This window comes from Pollicipes pollicipes, unplaced genomic scaffold, assembly GCF_011947565.3.
Source record: "Pollicipes pollicipes isolate AB1234 unplaced genomic scaffold, Ppol_2.1 Scaffold_4002;HRSCAF=4701_pilon_pilon_pilon, whole genome shotgun sequence".
NCBI lineage: Eukaryota > Metazoa > Arthropoda > Thecostraca > Pollicipedomorpha > Pollicipedidae > Pollicipes > Pollicipes pollicipes.
Window position 1 is genome coordinate 10,967,431 of NW_023596420.1, and position 18,302 is coordinate 10,985,732.

Genomic DNA, 18,302 nt, shown 5'->3' on the forward strand with positions numbered 1-18,302 from the left:
CCGACATCGTGTGCACGCGCAATACTCAGGTACATGTGACCATCGCCCAACTGTCTGCAGTCTCCATTTACATGTTTGCGCAGCCGAGTACGAGTAATGGCGGGATGACTGAAGAAATCAGCGGGGAAAGAACGAACCGGGTGAACGAGGACCGTGACTGAATTATTTTACGCGTCTCCCATAGCTGGGAATGCCCGCCGACTGGCGTTGCCAAAGCTCCACGTTAGTTGGCAAGAATAGCCTTCTGTGGCACAATATCCTATAGGGCAAATTATGCTCCGTGCGGGTTCTGATCAGAGCAAAAGCTAACTCGCACGCCTCGCGACTACACGACAAAGTAAGAACATCATTTATTTATGAACGAAAACACAGAATACCCCAATGCCGATAATCACCGGCGCAAGTCGTCACTTAGTAGTCTTGACTCTGGCCCTTGCTGCTGCCCTTCGTGCTTGTATCACTTTTCTTGGGGAGCAGGACAGCCTGGATGTTGGGGAGAACGCCACCCTCAGCTATCGTGACGCCCGACAGCAGCTTGTTGAGCTCCTCGTCATTACGAATTGCCAGTTGCAAGTGACGAGGAATGATCCTGGGGAAAAATGACCATTGAAACATTCACCAACTAGAGTACATCAATAAGTGACTTAAGCGAGGCATGTTCTTTGAATCCCCCTCCTTTCAGCGTTGCATGACCTAAGCAGTTGAGGCGTCCGAAAGACCCAAAAATCGACCAGCATGTCGATTATCATTCAAACAGTATAGGACAAAACGAACGCAACTGATTTATTTTCCCCTGGGGTTGACCAAAAATGTTTCCAAGACACCCGGACTTATATGGCAAGGTTGAGTGAACACGATGGTCCATGCGAATTTCGTTAAGACCACGTCTTACTACAAGTAACCATTGCTGTTGATTGAACGTCGACTCACCTGGCCTTCTTGTTGTCCCGGGCGGCATTTCCCGCCAGTTCCAGGACCTCGGCGGCCAGGTACTCCATCACAGCAGCCAGGTACACGGGGGCGCCGGCGCCCACGCGCTCGGCATAGTTGCCCTTGCGCAGCAGCCGATGGATGCGACCAACAGGAAACTGCAGGCCAGCGCGACTGGAGCGCGACTTCTGCTTGTCCTTGGACTTGCCTGGAATGCACAGGCAGTGCCAGTCGTCAGTTTGGCTGTACGGTGTGCTTCGGTGTTGTTACGCACACTAACCTGGACAGCATTAGCAAATGCATGATTTCATACCTACCAAAGAACTAGCCACCATGGATGATGCTACCATACAGGAACAAAAACAATCACTCCATTTTGGTTTGCTGCGGCATGACTCACTGCACTGAATCACTCCAAGCATGGGAGCAAATAGACAAACAAACAAGAATTCAAGGCCAGCCAGATGTCCTAATCAATGCTCATCACACAAACTCCCAGTTTTAAAAGCCATCCATAAATCCTGCTCCACTTTTTGACCTCTCTCAACCCCATGTGATTACACTCAGTAGAAAGCCTCCCTCCCTCAGCACCCTGTCAGCTGCATTGCCCCCCAAATTTGGGGTGACTGGAAATGTAAAAAAACCACAATGAAATGTGATTTTTTGGGTCCATAGTTGAGCTCAGGGTACAAAATAAAATGGACCACGCCGCTTTTTGTTAAAAGAAACCGATGGCATCCAGATTTAAGGCCATAGAACATTTTCAACTGACTTGAGCATGATTTGCAACCACATCTGAGCATAATGTTATGCTGTTAAGAGCCCCTCCCTTGTTACCTTTAATTATACTACATCATCCCTCTACATGAATAATGCAATATACAGACAACCCCCCAAAATATGACATCAAACACCACATACAGACTATGCATGGCAAACAATATCTAAGAAAAGACAAATAATTTATCTCACCTCCTTTTCCTCGGGCAGACATATCTGATTCAGATCTGAAATAACAAGGACCTTCAATGACAACCCAGCAAACAAAAATGGAGCAGATCTCACAAAGGTGGTCAAGTGGGTGAAGGCAATATTCATGCTTGTGCAATATATGGTCTTCATGCTCTTGGTATACAGCAACAACATGGAACATTTCATGGTATTCCAGAGAAAAACTAGCACATTATGTCCATATTTTTTAACAAATATTGATACACACATTCTCACAGTAATACTAAGCTGAACTCAATAAATTAGAGCATTCTAGCAGTGCTTCTCATACAGTTGTCTATGGTAACCTGTATCCCAACCAAAGAAGAGTTGTAGTGGTACACACCACTAATGTGCAGGGCCCATAAGTAATTTGCAGCATTATACTTGCATAGTTTTGCATTTTTGCCCCACTCTGCTAGATTCCATGACCACACATGACACCTCTCCAAACTGTAACATTTGCAATCTCTGAATACATCCCAATGACTCATCTGGTGGGAAAGATATTTCCTTTTCAGCAATTTCAGGACTGTTGTGAACTAATTACAATGGACTCCAGCACATCCATACATGTGAAATAGGAAATAAGCTGTCATCCATTGAAATATGAAATGATTGAAATGTGTTGACATGACTACCCATTAAATGACTTCAACTTTCATACAGAATTTCACCAAAGTTAGCTTAAGCATATCCAATGTATAGTTTCAAACATCTTCTGGAGCCATATGCTGAGTGTCATTACAGGTGGTCCATATTGGGCAAAACACAATAAGCTATTCACAACATTTTTGGAATCATGTTTCATAACCAAATCATCTGCAAAATCCCTTGGGAATTAACTGTGCTGACTAAGTGACCTTGAATGATGCCAGGCAGTTTCAAAGAATGGAGTTTTCAGCATGCAATAAGCTAATAAAATGCTGACAAATAATTTCCTATGCCACAAGTTGTCTGACTGGACAGGAGTCAAAGTTGTCAGTGGAAGAAAGGGACCTATGACTGCTCGAGGGATGACAAGGGCCTGTGTGGGTGGATAAACATTTGTTTATGTCCAAGTGACACTGAATATTCTGATCTTAATTGAATAAAACACACATGATTACCAAGATGAGCATTTTAGAATTGGGACACATTGTTGATATACACAAAACACAACACTGCAGACACTGCTTGGAAATGTATGCAAATATTTCCCACAATAAGTACAAATGCACATATCTATAATTCAGCTCCATTCATAAAGCTGCATATCACACTAAAACAAGCCATCTTTTCTGGCAAGCGCCAATGTCGCATAAACCAGTCACCATCCTAATACCAGCAAACCTGCCTGAAGCTGTGAAGCACCAATCCATGCTCCTTTTGCATATACGCACAGCATCCTATCAATAATTTGACATTCATCCTACATGCATATATATATATAGATCAGCCTTCACACAAGACTGGGAACATCACTCATCCTCAGCAATAATGAGCTGTCAGATTTTGCTCTATTTGCTAATGGTAAATGTAAACAGATAACAAATAATCATTCACTGGAAACAAATTAGGTAAACATCACATGTGAACATTTTGATAGGCCTTAACTTCAAACATAAGAAAACCCATCTGATCCAGGCCAAAATTTCTCACCAGCTTTCCAGTGCTCTTAAACAGTGACACCAGTTTTCCATTGGGCAAGGCAATCTCAGTGAGCGCCTATGAAATTTCTAATGACGTCCGGAGCCATCTATGGTGAAAATTACCTAGTGAACCTAACATGGCCTATGGCGTTTATGACCCTGTACCAAAACCCTGCTAAGCAATTTCGATTCCTACCCTACGAAGATCGATTCTCCACTGACCCGCCGTGTAACAAACAATCTCTGGAAGTTTTGAAGAGCAGTAACAGCTATCACAATTTTAAGCAATGCAATGCAGTCCGACAAGACCCACCAACCACCACTTACCAGACTCCACGCCCACCACAGAACCGTTTACGCGACGATTGGGACCCAGCGTGTAACAGATGGGAGAAATACCATTACAAATATTTTGGCGGGACACGTTTCAAGCAAAGAAAGCGGCAGCTAAATTGACAAGGTTGCCAACGGACCCCTACACCTGATTCACACGCGGATGAAGCTCCCCGCCAATTTTCGCTGGCGCAGTGGCGCGGGAGGAGTCCTTTACTGTAAAAAGTCGGCTGGATCTGAAAACCACATTTGCTGGCTATTTCGTGTGCATTGTTACCAAGTCTCACTGTTCAGCCCCAAACTCGTTTTGCAGAACACCCCGCTGTGGCCTCGGGCAGCTGTGGCATTTGCGGGCAGGCTGGCTCTGAGCCATGTAACCATCCATAACTAATATTATTTGCATTAGTTTGCGTGCCAATAAACGCTGAAAATCGGGTGGAGACGTCAACATAGCCCGATTTATAACATGCCATATTGTGCCCACGCAGCACGCTAAAACGTTCCTGTGTAAACAAATTGAGCTGCGCCCTCTCCATTGCACATGTGTCCTCTCCACTTAAAACACCGTTGACGACTACCGTGCAGACGGGGGCAGGAGTGCCGCACCGCATCTGGGAGGAAGACGCTCCAGATTATTTGTCAGTTGCATTATCATCAGCTAGCAAGCAACACTGACAACGATGTAGCTGATTTCCACCGCCGTGGGAAGGATTATAGGCCCGCCTGCCGCTTGGATCCCACAATTCATGCATAAAATGGTACGCAGGAGCGCACACACAATTCTGCAAGTTACCCTAGTTTGAGCGTGCTGCCACAGGAGCGTCCAAACGGATCTACCAGGGACGTAAGCACCGCTATTGGGCTGTGACACTGATGCGGTTTACACATGAATACACATGCGGTAAGAGCCAGGCCCGCGTGGCTCGCAGTATCGTTCGCGTCTCACTTTTGTGGACTCGACGCGTTAACGTGCGTTGTCCCGACCCCAGCGCTCGCCAAACCACAGGCCAGTGACGTCTGACAGCCGCCGGCCGTGGCTGCTCTCGCCAAACCACAGGCCAGTGACGTCCGACAGCCGCCGGCCGTGGCTGCTCTCGCCAAACCACAGGCCAGTGACGTCTGACAGCCGCCGGCCGTGGCTGCTCTCGCCAAACCACAGGCCAGTGACGTCTGACAGCCACCGGCCGTGGCTGCTCTCGCCAAACCACAGGCCAGTGACGTCTGACAGCCGCCGGCCGTGGCTGCTCCTTCAAAACGAATGTCTGCCGTGGCGCTTACATCGAGCCGCGTGTGAGCTTTGCAAAAGGCTGGGATACGTACTATGTTTATATATATATATATATATATATATATATATATATATATATAGTATTTGTATGCAGAGAACATTCTCTCTCAGGTCGTTGGTTTTAGATCAAACCATGATTAACCTTCATCAGCCTTTTTCAGTCATTTCGAGCGTCCGTATTGAACATTTCGGTGGTTCGAGGGCGCGCCAACAATTAGGCCGTAGCGGTGTCCGTATAGCTGCACACACGTGCAAACACGGCACACCGTCAGCAGGCATAAGGCACACGAGGGTCGGCCGCAATACTATTGCCGCCAGGAGACGCGGAATTCTCGAAAAAAAAAACTGGCAGCAGTAACAAATCATGACCGGCTGGTTTTATACGAGAAATAAGACGGACGAAAAATAAAAGCTTTCGATTACGTCACGGTGTTCCCTGAGGGGTGTCCATACCCCTGCATATGGGGGCATCGCCCAAGCCCGCCCGCTGGCTGCTGTGCCTTTTCAAGCCGAGCCGGAGGTCACGCCCTCCTGGCCACGAACCATACACAGAACAGGCTTCCTACTGCCAGCCGAAGCCTTCCGAAAGAACACAAGGACCTTGCATGGGGTTTTTATACAATGCGCGATGACCAGCACTCATCGCGGGAGTAAACGGAAAACCGTATCACATAAAGCGATGTTATATGATCCATATAAATTGATCACGATCACATTAATACAGGCAACACATTCCAGCAGCATTTCAACTCAGGGACGCCTCATTTCATTTCCAAAACGCCGCACAGAGGCGCAGTCTGCCGGTCGCACCAGTAGTTCTCTAGGTGACCGCTAGCCAGCGCCACTCTGCCGTAGAAGCCAGGCGACATGGTCGCCGAGGATGGGCATGCTGAAGGCGGTGGCGATGTTGCGGAACACGCGCAGACGACTGAGCAGGTCCGAACGGCTGTCGAGGCCGCGGTACTCGCCGGCGCACTCGCAGATGGCCGACATGTTCAGTTGCTTTACCTGCCGACCGAGCCACCGAATCACGACCAATCAGCGTCGATCAAAGGGGCTGGTTGGGGTGATGACCAATGAAGCATCGTGAAACCAGGCCCGGTTGGGGTGGCGACCAATCAGCACCCCGCATTACGCCCAGGTTGGGCAGATGACCAATGAGACACAGCGAGACGGGCCCCAGGAAACCAATCGAACATCAGGAACCGAGTTTCGGTTTCGGTGGACATGAGGGGACTGAAAAAAACAGTGCCGAGCAGAATACAGAAAAGAACAATGCCATTAAATGTATGACCCAGGGGCTTCGAGCCATGCATGACACCAACGTACGTAACGCATAGCATAGCTGCTGCGACATTGGAAACCATGTACATATGCCATAACGAACGGGATCGGAGACAGACCTGTTTGCACTTGACACACTGCAGATCCTGGAGGACGAACGACACGAGCTTGCGCTGCATGACAGAGAGCAGCGCGTGCTCGACCTCGTCCTGGTCGTAAGGTGTGTCGCACAGCGGACACTTCCAGCACGGCCTGGCGGGCGGGAGGGACGCCACGTGAGGGAAGCCGACGGCCACGGCCTCTTGTGGCAGACGCGGCATCGGTACCCCGGCGGTGTCATTGCTCAGCAGGTTGCTGTTGTTAGTAGTAGATGACCACCAACAGGCAGCGCACAATATCCGACGCCAGGAGATGGCATTCAGTGAAATATGTTGTGCCCCGTCATGTTCTTTGGAAACCCCGTCTTTGGAAACGTGTTGTGCCGTCGCCCTGCCACCCGTTTGCACCCTTTTGACGCAGGAGTATGCCATATTGCGACTGTCTTAAGCAAGGCCGAGAACAAAGCCGTTCAAAGCAAGAAAAAGTACGGCTGACCTGAAAAAAGCTGACCACATACCCCAAAAATGTGGTGTGCAAAAAACCCTCATCCGTCAGTGAACAATGGCGGTGCCCCAGGCCTGGCACTCTATCCCGTCCACAATCTGTGCCGTTACGTCTGTGCCAACGCGTCCACGACCCCGCTCCTGACCACCCCGCCCCTTCCTGCTGCTGGCCAGCCAAGCCCATTCCGCGCTCCTGACCACCCCGCCCCTTCCTGCTGCTGGCCAGCCAAGCCCATTCCGCGCTCCTGGCCACCCCGCCCCTTCCTGCTGCTGGCCAGCCAAGCCCATTCCGCGCTCCTGGCCACCCCGCCCCTTCCTGCTGCTGGCCAGCCAAGCCCATTCCGCGCTCCTGGCCACCCCGCCCCCTGCCCCGCTCCTGGCCTTGGCGCCTCACCTGCCGCCCGCCTCGCCCACGTGCGTGTCCTGGCAGAGGTCGACGTCGCGGCAGTGGTTGCAGGCCTTGCAGATGACCTCGGGCAGCACGTGCGAGACGCACGGGTCAACCCACTCGGCTTCGGCGGCGAACTCGCCGACCCCGATCAGCTTCAGCAGGTCGCGGCGCAGCTTGCTCACCTCCGCCTCCACGTGCTGGTCCAGCGACAGCACCTGCCGCAGCGCCGACACCCGGTCAGGGTGGGTAACAGCACTCCTCCGTCAGCCATGTCAGGAGGGACGGCTGCAGAATATAGCACGCACTGTGTGCGTTCGACATTAGCCACATGGCATGATTAATTCGCTCACTGCTGGGCGGCATGGCGACAGTGGTGACGTGGGCACTGATAAGCTCGTGATGCATGCGACTGTCAAGCACGTGATGCAAAGCGGTCGCAGGCTTCACCATTAGCTCTTAGCTAACCTCCTTGTTCTTCATGCGGGGTGTAAGTTACGCGTGCAAATGTGTGATAGCTTCATAGTGCCGGGTCATGACAGGAATATGCAAACATCGCTCCACAAGGTCAAATACGGGAGGAAGCTAGACAGAGTGCGGGAGGAAGCTGGACAGAGTGCAGGGGAGGAAGCCAAGCAGAGCGTGGGGAAGCCGGACAGAGCGCGGGAGGGAGGACGCCTGGCCGAGCACGAGAAAGAGGAAACCGAGCAGAGCGCGGGAGGAAGCCGGACAGACTGCGGAAGGAAGCCGTGCAGAACGCGGGAGGGAGGACGCCAGACAGAGCACGAGAGGGAGGACGCCAGGCAGGGCACAGGAGGCGGGCAGAGCGTGGAACGGAGGCGAGCAGGCAGGCGAGCCGGTACCCTTGCAGATGGCCTTGACGAACTCGAGCGCCGGGTTCTGCATGAGCAGGTGAGAGCCGGTCAGCTGCGGGAACAGCGCGTTCGGCTCCGAGCCGCGCGTCGTGTGCAGCTTCTTCTGCATCTTCTGCGTGATCCTGGCGGCCCGGGACGGCGGACCGTGAGCGGCGGGTTCAGAGCACACGCTCGGCAGTGTTTCGGAGCGATGCGACGACAGAGGCGAGAGACGGCGGCTACTCGGACACGTCAGCGGCCACGTGACACTACAGAGGCGATCGCTCGCACTGGCGGTTAGTCCGCGAGGCGCCTGTAATTCTAGCAAGCCAGCTGACCGACTCACATGAACAGCTTCTGCGCCATCTCGCCCGTGATGAGGTTCTTGGCGAAGTCGACCGCGTCCTGGAACTTGGCCTGCGGCTGGCTGGAGACGCGCCGCCGCACCGGCGTACGACCTGAGGTCAGGTCACCGCGTCACCCCCCACTCCGAGCAGGCGGCGCGGGTCACGGTTGAAAGGCCCCCGATCCACGCACCTTTCAAAACCACGTCGTTGCAGCCTGGCACCGTACGGGGCGTGACTTACACCGTACGCCATCGTAAGTCATGGTCCATAATTCCATGATTCACTCTAACACTGCAGAAACCTACAACAAATATAGAGATCAAGAAGACGAACGCATGACTGCAGTGACCCCAAGATGCAGAGACCCGGAGCACCACGACCTCCGACCTGGGGTGAAGGCGTCCACCTCCGCCGCTATCTGCTGGTACACGGCCGAGATGTAGCTGGCGATGATGGTGCTGAAGTTGACCTGGCAGGCGCCCTCCTCCGGCAGGTAGTTGCTCATGTTCCAGCACATCTCGACGGACAGCTGCGGGATGACGGCGGCAGCGTGTCACCGGGAGGCCGGGGCCGAGGACGCAGCTCCGACACCGCGATGTGACTCACAGATCGCCGGCAATTTGCAACGAAACTGGACGAAATACAATTCATCTTTACGAAAAACCTCTGCCAGATTTTGCTTAGCATCCAAACGGCTATAATTTCGTACATTAATCTTAACAAAAACAAGTACGCAACGCGGCACGTCCAGGCCCCTCGAACGAAACACGCGCGAGCCGAGTGCCAATGTTGCGGCCGGCGCAGCGCGCGGCCACCGCGGCGTCACCCACCCCCTCGTCCTCGTCGTCGGGCTCGGCCACGCCGGCGTCCTGCGGCGCGCCCGGCTGCTGGGCATCCCCCGAGCCGGAGGTGCCCGCCGGCTTGGGCAGCGCGCCGCGCACGCCACCGTAGTTGGCCTGCAGCGGACATCGAGCCGTCAGCATGAGTGACGACGGACACGCCGGGGGATCAGTGTACAATACCATACTCGGTGAAACTTGACACACCTAACCGTAACACCAACAAAAAGACTTAATGCAAAAAGGAAGGCAGAAAACCTCCGCATAACTAACAAGAAGGCCCAAATTCGTTACAACCCAAAAAACCGTAATCAACGTCATTGGTCTTGACGGACAAGCACACAGCGGACGTCCGCGTGAACAGACCGGACGCACACTGAGCGCGAGCGTGAACAGACCGGACGCACGCTGAGCGCGAGCGTGAACAGACCGGACGCACGCTGAGCGCGAGCGTGAACAGACCGGACGCACGCTGAGCGCGAGCGTGAACAGACCGGACGCACGCTGAGCGCGAGCGTGAACAGACCGGACGCACGCTGAGCGCAAGCGCGCACGTCACTGACAACGGGAGAAGGGCGCAGGTTCGGCTTTGGAAGAGCGGAGCGAACCTTCAGTAGGACATTTATACGGCGAGGGACTGTGGTGAGTTCACGCGAAATAAAGTAACTGACTCTGCGCCAGGGACGGAAGGCAGGGTAAAACCAAGGTAACCATCCTTCTAGGCAAGACATTCATTCGCATAGTGCGCCATCCGGACACAGCGGTAAAAACGTTCGTCGACCGCAGCTGATTGATTGTGTGCGACTGCTGTCCTCTACGCCAAGCCCGGCCAATCAGCATCACAATGTTTGTCTCGCCAACAGTACGCACAGTTCCAGCATGTTTCTTCATCGCGACCACTACCCAACCGGCACCAACACGGGTACTTCTTTGCACCACCCGTGCCCCGTCAGACTCAGTCAGCCTCCCCCACGCACCGGCACTTCTCACCGTCACCAGTCTGTTCCGTCAGCCCCAGTTGGCCTCTCTCCACGTCCCGGCACTTCTCACCGTCACCAGTCTGCCCCGTCAGCACCAGTCAGCCTCTCACCACGCACCGGTACGTCTCACCGTCACCAGTCTGCCCCGTCAGCACCAGCCTGGGCGCCTCCTCACCGGATCGAGCCAGAGCAGGTACTCCCAGCAGTGGGTGTACGATATCTCCATGCCCTGGAACAGCTCCTTGCCGCGCACCGACGCCAGCACGTAGTCCATGTAGGCCAGCGCGTCCGACACCGTCCGCTTCTTGGTGCACACCACCACCTTGTTGAAATTGGCGTACACGATGACGGCCCCCAGCCGCTGCAGCTCGGAGATCAGCTGCGCGGAGGAGGGGCGGAGCGGTCAGAGGCGCGCCGTGGCGGCGGCGGCGTCCCGGCCACGCCACGGGTGGGCTCGCGGCGCGGATTGCCGGCTCGGTCGACGATGAGAGCGGGAGGTGGGCTTCATGCGCGATACCGTATCGCAGCAACACTGAAATGCTGCTACGTGAAATGGAGGGCCGCACACCAGCTTTCGGCATCCCTGCCAGGCGTGCGGCCTCCTGTCGGGGTAACGCCACAAATATGTTTCTAGCACCCCAACGGAACCTGGGGAGCCACACAATATCACACAAGGCATGATACTAAAGGTTACAGCCATGCACACAGGACATATCCCATGATGGAACACATCCGACCGCTGACCGGCCACACATAGCCTCAGGACAGCGCAGGCCAGTCCGAGGCGGTAGAAGCTCCACACGGCGAGCTGCGACGCGACAGAATCACACGCTGACGGGGCGGCCACAGCGCGACGGGCCAGTCTGACCTGCAGGAACAGCTTCTTCATGACCACGTGCAGGATCTTCTTGAGGGCCGGGTCGTAGAGGAGCGCGTGCGGGCTGCGCAGCCACCTATCACGCACAGCCGGCTGTCAGAGCGAGCTGGACGGCGCCCGGCGATAGCTCGGCAACCAAAGCACGACACAACGTGCTTCTGAGGGTGGCCTACCACCACTGAATCTACAGGTATACTGAACACGAATCATACAGTGCTGCCATAGGCGTGCAAACGTGACAATAAGGTCGCCTTTTCAGGTGGTACTATGCCCATAGCCGTCCTACCTGTAGAGGTGCACCATCTGGTAGTCGGCGAACACGTTCTGGTGCTGAGTGACGTCCAGCAGCAGCGAGTGCACCATGGAGCGCAGCACCTGGGGGGGGGGGGAGGGTCACGGATGCGCCCCGGTCACCTCAGGTCACGGATCACATGTCATACCCAGGTCACAATTCAGGCCGTGTAGGTCCAGCCCAGACCATCTCGGGTCAGGGGCACGCCGTCAGGCCAGGCGGCGGCTCGGAGGGCGGCCGCTGTCCATCAGTCACGTGCATGAAGGGCTCCATCGAGGGCACCAACGCCAGGGACAGCTGGGCCGTCGGCAACACCGCAAAATACGGCCACATGAGCACTACAGCAGCAGCAAGGAAGAGAAGAGCACACGGCTCAGTCAAGAACAGGCTGGAGCAGGGGTGCACTGAGTAGTCTTTAACAGTGGGGCGCCAGAAGAGGCGTCCGGCCCTGCAACCGTGCCCCACCTTGAAGGCGCCGTAGCTGAGCACGGACTGGTCGTAGGAGGCCATCTGCGGCGTCTGGCCGGCCAGCATCTCCTCCAGCGACACCTGCGGCGCCGCGTCGAACGCCACGTACGAGCTGATGCCTGCCCGGCCAGCGGCGGAGTCAGGCGGGGCGGCAGGTCGGGCGCGGAAGCGGACTCAGGGGCACGACGGAAGGGAGCTGGGTTCACGCGCTCCTGAAGCGCGATACTGCGGTAATGGCAGAGCTTATCACGCAATGGGTAGCGACGCGGCAGTGTCAGCAGTGCAGTAGGTAAGACGCCCGCAGGATTCACAACGCAACAGATGGTGTCGAACGCAACGATACCGTTCCGAGATGGCGGCGAACGCCATTGCATGTCTCGGCACGGCGTGTAGCGGCAGGTGCAGACACAACACTCGGCATATATCACTGAGAACGCAGGATCAAGCTCACTAGAGAGGTGCTCGCAGAATGCATCGAGCGATCTTAATTTGCCATATCAATGCATCATAGGCATGCAGCCATAAACAACACACAGTCATCAGGCGAAGCCAAACCACAGCCAGCCGGCACACGTCTGCTGCTCCCTGCCGAGCCGCTCCGCGCCCTTCGGAGAGCACTGTCCGGACCCGAGCGAGCAGGTCCTCGCCGGTCGGGCGTCACCTGGCGATCGCGTGCCCCCTGTGACGTCACACCGACCTTCGGCCTCGCTGATGTGCTGCGACTGGAGGATGGCGGTGGGCGCCAGGCTGTCCACGTCCAGTTCGATGCAGATGGTCTCGTAGGCACCCGGACAGTTGATGTCGGCCCTGGTCAGCTCCTCGCCCTCAATCAGCAGTCTGCGGGGCGGAGCCAGGGGTCAGACACGGGGACTGCGACACAGAGGTCACCGTCAGGGGGCCTCTGAGTGGTCACCGTCTGAAGGAGCTCTGAATAGTCACGGTCAGAGGGAGCCCTCAGTGGTCACGGTCAGAGGGAGCCCTCAGTGGTCACAGTCAAAGGTAGCTGGGTGGTTATGATCAGAGGAACCTTGGGATGGTCGCAGTCAGAGGGAGCTCTGAGTGGTCACAGTCAGAGGTAGCTGGGTGGTTATGGTCAGAGGAACCTTGGGATGGTCACAGTCAGAGGGAGCCCTCAGTGGTCACAGTCAGAGGTAGCTGGGTGGTTATGGTCAGAGGAACCTTGGGATGGTCACAGTCAGAAGGAGTCCTCAATGGTCACGGTCAGAGGTAGCTGGGTGGTTATGGTCAGAGGGAGCTGGGTGGTTATGGTCAGAGGGAGCTGGGTGGTTATGGTCAGAGGGAGCTGGGTGGTTATGGTCAGAGGAACCTTGTGATGGTCACAGTCAGAGGGAGCCCTCAGTGGTCACGGTCAGAGGGAGCTGGGTGGTTATGGTCAGAGGAACCTTAGGATGGTCACAGTCAGAGGGAGCTCTGAGTGGTCACGGCCAGAGGTAGCTGGGTGGTTATGGTCAGAGGAACCTTGTGATGGTCACAGTCAGAGGGAGCCCTCAGTGGTCACGGTCAGAGGGAGCTGGGTGGTTATGGTCAGAGGAACCTTGGGATGGTCACAGTCAGAGGGAGCTCTGAGTGGTCACAGTCAGAGGTTGCTGGGTGGTTGTGGTCAGAGGAACCTTGGAATGGCCACAGTCAGAGAGAGCCCTCAGTGGTCACAGTCAGAGGTAGCTGGGTGGTTATGGTCAGAGGAACCTTGGGATGGCCACAGTCAGAGGGAGCTCTAAGTGGTCACGGCCAGAGGTAGCTGGATGGTTATGGTCAGAGGAACTTTGGGATGGCCACAGTCAGAGGGAGCTCTGAGTGGTCACGGCCAGAGGTAGCTGGGTGGTTATGGTCAGAGGGAGCTGGGTGGTTATGGTCAGAGGAACCTTGGGATGGTCACAGTCAGAGGGAGCCCTCAGTGGTCATGGTCAGAGGTAGCTGGGTGGTTATGGTCAGAGGAACCTTGTGATGGTCACAGTCAGAAGGAGCCCTCAGTGGTCACAGTCAGAGGTAGCTGGGTGGTTATGGTCAGAGGAACCTTGGGATGGTCACAGTCAGAAGGAGCCCTCAGTGGTCACAGTCAGAGGTAGCTGGGTGGTTATGGTCAGAGGAACCTTGGGATGGCCACAGTCAGAGGGAGCCCTCAGTGGTCACGGTCAGAGGTAGCTGGGCGGTTATGGTCAGAGGAACCTTGGGATGGTTACAGTCAGAGGGAGCCCTCAGTGGTCACAGTCAGAGGTAGCTGGGCGGTTATGGTCAGAGGAACCTTGGGATGGTTACAGTCAGAGGGAGCCCTCAGTGGTCACAGCCAGAGGTAGCTGGGTAGTTATGGTCAGAGGGAGCTGGGTGGTTATGGTCAGAGGAACCTTGGGATGGCCACAGTCAGAGGGAGCCCTCAGTGGTCACGGCCAGAGGTAGCTGGGTGGTTATGGTCAGAGGAACCTAGGGATGGTCACAGTCAGAGGGAGTCCTCAGTGGTCACAGTCAGAGGTAGCTGGGTGGTTATGGTCAGAGGAACCTTGGGATGGTCACAGTCAGAGGGAGTCCTCAGTGGTCATGATCAGAGGTAGCTGGGTGGTTATGGTCAGAGGAACCTTGTGATGGTCACAGTCAGAAGGAGCCCTCAGTGGTCAGTCAGAGGTAGCTGGGTGGTTATGGTCAGAGGAACCTTGGGATGGTCACAGTCAGAGGGAGTCCTCAATGGTCACGGTCAGAGGTAGCTGGGTGGTTATGGTCAGAGGAACCTTGTGATGGTCACAGTCAGAAGGAGCCCTCAGTGGTCACAGTCAGAGGTAGCTGGGTGGTTATGGTCAGAGGAACCTTGGGATGGTCACAGTCAGAGGGAGTCCTCAGTGGTCATGGTCAGAGGTAGCTGGGTGGTTATGGTCAGAGGAACCTTGGGATGGTCACAGTCAGAGGGAGTTCTCAGTGGTCATGGTCAGAGGTAGCTGGGTGGTTATGGTCAGAGGAACCTTGGGATGGTCACAGTCAGAGGGAGCCCTCAGTGGTCACAGTCAGAGGTAGCTGGGTGGTTATGGTCAGAGGAACCTTGGGATGGTCACAGTCAGAGGGAGTCCTCAGTGGTCATGGTCAGAGGTAGCTGGGTGGTTATGGTCAGAGGAACCTTGGGATGGTCACAGTCAGAGGGAGCCCTCAGTGGTCACAGTCAGAGGTAGCTGGGTGGTTATGGTCAGAGGAACCTTGGGATGGCCACAGTCAGAGGGAGCTCTGAGTGGTCACGGTCAGAGGGAGCTGGGTGGTTATGGTCAGAGGAACCTTGGGATGGTCACAGTCAGAGGGAGCCCTCAGTGGTCACAGTCAGAGGTAGCTGGGTGGTTATGGTCAGAGGAACCTTGGGATGGCCACAGTCAGAGGGAGCCCTCAGTGGTCACAGTCAGAGGTAGCTGGGTGGTTATGGTCAGAGGAACCTTGGGATGGCCAGTCAGAGGGAGCTCTGAGTGGTCACGGTCAGAGGGAGCTGGGTGGTTATGGTCAGAGGAACCTTGGGATGGTCACAGTCAGAGGGAGTCCTCAGTGGTCACAGTCAGAGGTAGCTGGGTGGTTATCGTCAGAGGAACCTTGGGATGGTTACAGTCAGAGGGAGCCCTCAGTGGTCACAGTCAGAGGTAGCTGGGTGGTCATGGTCAGAGGAACCTTGGGATGGTCACAGTCAGAAGGAGTCCTCAGTGGTCACAGTCAGAGGTAGCTGGGTGGTTATGGTCAGAGGGACCTTGGGATGGTCACAGTCAGAGGGAGCCCTCAGTGGTCACAGTCAGGGGTAGCTGGGTGGTTATGGTCAGAGGAACCTTGGGATGGCCACAGTCAGAGGGAGCTCTGAGTGGTCCCGGTCAGAGGGAGCTGGGTGGTTATGGTCAGAGGAACCTTGGGATGGTCACAGTCAAAGGGAGTCCTCAGTGGTCACAGTCAGAGGTAGCTGGGTGGTTATGGTCAGAGGAACCTTGGATGGCCACAGTCAGAGGGAGCCCTCAGTGGTCACAGTCAGAGGTAGCTGGGTGGTTATGGTCAGAGGAACCTTGGGATGGCCAGTCAGAGGGAGCTCTGAGTGGTCACGGTCAGAGGGAGCTGGGTGGTTATGGTCAGAGGAACCTTGGGATGGTCACAGTCAGAGGGAGTCCTCAGTGGTCACAGTCAGAGGTAGCTGGGTGGTTATCGTCAGAGGAACCTTAGGATGGTTACAGTCAGAGGGAGCCCTCAGTGGTCACAGTCAGAGGTAGCTGGGTGGTCATGGTCAGAGGAACCTTGGGATGGTCACAGTCAGAAGGAGTCCTCAGTGGTCACAGTCAGAGGTAGCTGGGTGGTTATAGTCAGAGGGACCTTGGGATGGCCACAGTCAGAAGGAGCCCTCAGTGGTCACAGTCAGAGGTAGCTGGGTGGTTATGGTCAGAGGAACCTTGGGATGGTCACAGTCAGAGGGAGCCCTCAGTGGTCACAGTCAGAGGTAGCTGGGTAGTTATGGTCAGAGGCAGCTGGGTGGTTATGGTCAGAGGAACCTTGGGATGGCCACAGTCAGAGGGAGCCCTCAGTGGTCACGGCCAGAGGTAGCTGGGTGGTTATGGTCAGAGGTAGCTGGGTGGTTATGGTCAGAGGAACCTTGGGATGGTTACAGTCAGAGGGAGCCCTCAGTGGTCATGGTCAGAGGTAGCTGGGTGGTTATGGTCAGAGGAACCTTGTGATGGTCACAGTCAGAGGGAGCCCTCAGTGGCCACAGTCAGAGGTAGCTGGGTGGTTATGGTCAGAGGAACCTTGGGATGGCCACAGTCAGAGGGAGCCCTCAGTGGTCACAGCCAGAGGTAGCTGGGTGGTTATGGTCAGAGGAACCTTGTGATGGTCACAGTCAGAGGGAGCCCTCAGTGGTCACAGTCAGAGGTAGCTGGGTGGTTATGGTCAGAGGAACCTTGTAATGGTCACAGTCAGAGGGAGCCCTCAGTGGTCACAGTCAGAGGTAGCTGGGTGGTTATGGTCAGAGGAACCTTGTGATGGTCAGTCAGAGGGAGCCCTCAGGTGGTTATGGTCAGAGGAACCTTGTGATGGTCACAGCCAGAGGGAGCCCTCAGTGGTCACAGTCAGAGGTAGCTGGGTGGTTATGGTCAGAGGAACCTTGGGATGGTCACAGTCAGAGGGAGCCCTCAGTGGTCACGGTCAGAGGGAGCTGGGTGGTTATGGTCAGAGGAACCTTGGGATGGTTAGTCAGAGGGAGCTCTGAGTGGTCACGGTCAGAGGGAGCCCTCAGTGGGCAGTAAGAGGGAGCTCCGAGTGGTCACAGTCAGACGGAAATCGAGTGATTACAGCCGGAGGGGCTCCCGAGCTGTCATGATCAAGAGGGAGGGGGGGGGGGGGGGAGCTCGAAAAAGCCACGCTCAGAGAAACCATGATCGTCACGTTCAGATCTCGAGTGTGCTCACGGTCGGCAGGGTCCGAAGTGGTCACGGTCACTGACCTTAAGGTGGTAACGTTCAGATGGCCCCCAAAGTGGCCACAGCCAGGAGGGGCTGGGAGCGGTCGAGTTTAACGAGGACTCAACGTCAACGAGAACAAAACAGTGGTCTCCGTCGGAAGGTACATCGGAGTGGTCAAGGTCCGTCTGAGGTCACACGCGCAGCGAAGCACTGAAAACCCAGAGCAGCAAACATCCATGCAAACGGTGATGAGACACTCGGACGGATCTCACACAACCACTGCTGCCAACTAGTCTGACTTGACCTGACCTGGTCTGATCTGCTCTGACTTGACCTGACCTCGTCCGACCTGGTCTGGCCTGACCCGACCCAGTCTGATCTGTTCTGACTTGACCTGACCTCGTCCGAGCTGGTCTGACCTGACCTGACCGCGTCCGATCTGGTCTGACCTGACCCGACCTATTCTGATCTGTTCTGACTTGACCTGACCTCGTCCGATCTGGTCCAACTTAACCTGACCTCGTCCGACCTGGTCTGACCTGACCCGACCTGACCCAGACAGCATGACTGACCTCTGGTCGTCGGCCTCCTTGCCGCCGAGGTCCGGCCGCTCAGTGGGGGACGCCCACAGCACGTGGTTGTGCTTGCGGAGGTGCCGGGAGTAGAAGAGATCCTCGCCGAACAGGGTGGCGTCGGCCGGCAGGTTACCGACTGGCACGTGGAAATACCTGACGGCCCACAGCAGGGGACTTGAACTGCTGGCAACACTCCAATCCACCTTGGAC

At 55.4% G+C, this 18,302-nt stretch overlaps 2 protein-coding genes across 2 annotated transcripts in view; both read right to left on the reverse strand.

Annotated features, from left to right (window-relative positions):
- Nucleotides 1–337: 337 nt before the first annotated feature.
- On the reverse strand, nucleotides 338–3,954 carry LOC119093792 (histone H2A). Its single transcript, XM_037216803.1, has 4 exons — nucleotides 3,879–3,954; nucleotides 1,903–1,937; nucleotides 931–1,138; nucleotides 338–589 (listed from the first exon to the last, which is right to left on the reverse strand). Exons 2-4 carry the CDS (start codon nucleotides 1,922–1,924, stop codon nucleotides 412–414), a joined length of 408 nt encoding a protein of 135 aa, XP_037072698.1. The 5' UTR covers nucleotides 1,925–1,937; nucleotides 3,879–3,954; the 3' UTR covers nucleotides 338–411.
- A 1,818-nt stretch (nucleotides 3,955–5,772) lies between these two features.
- The window catches only part of PolE1 (DNA polymerase epsilon catalytic subunit 1), a 48,404-nt gene continuing 35,874 nt past the window's right edge, over nucleotides 5,773–18,302 (reverse strand). Inside the window, exons 34-46 of the mRNA XM_037216804.1 lie at nucleotides 18,090–18,245; nucleotides 12,801–12,940; nucleotides 12,101–12,222; nucleotides 11,630–11,718; nucleotides 11,335–11,419; nucleotides 10,642–10,845; nucleotides 9,478–9,603; nucleotides 9,035–9,176; nucleotides 8,647–8,758; nucleotides 8,310–8,443; nucleotides 7,453–7,663; nucleotides 6,576–6,708; nucleotides 5,773–6,180 (exon numbers count right to left, since the gene is read on the reverse strand). Of these exons, the coding sequence (XP_037072699.1) occupies nucleotides 6,004–6,180; nucleotides 6,576–6,708; nucleotides 7,453–7,663; nucleotides 8,310–8,443; nucleotides 8,647–8,758; nucleotides 9,035–9,176; nucleotides 9,478–9,603; nucleotides 10,642–10,845; nucleotides 11,335–11,419; nucleotides 11,630–11,718; nucleotides 12,101–12,222; nucleotides 12,801–12,940; nucleotides 18,090–18,245 (1,831 nt within the window). The 3' untranslated portion in view covers nucleotides 5,773–6,003. The remainder of the gene's footprint in view (nucleotides 6,181–6,575; nucleotides 6,709–7,452; nucleotides 7,664–8,309; nucleotides 8,444–8,646; nucleotides 8,759–9,034; nucleotides 9,177–9,477; nucleotides 9,604–10,641; nucleotides 10,846–11,334; nucleotides 11,420–11,629; nucleotides 11,719–12,100; nucleotides 12,223–12,800; nucleotides 12,941–18,089; nucleotides 18,246–18,302) is intronic.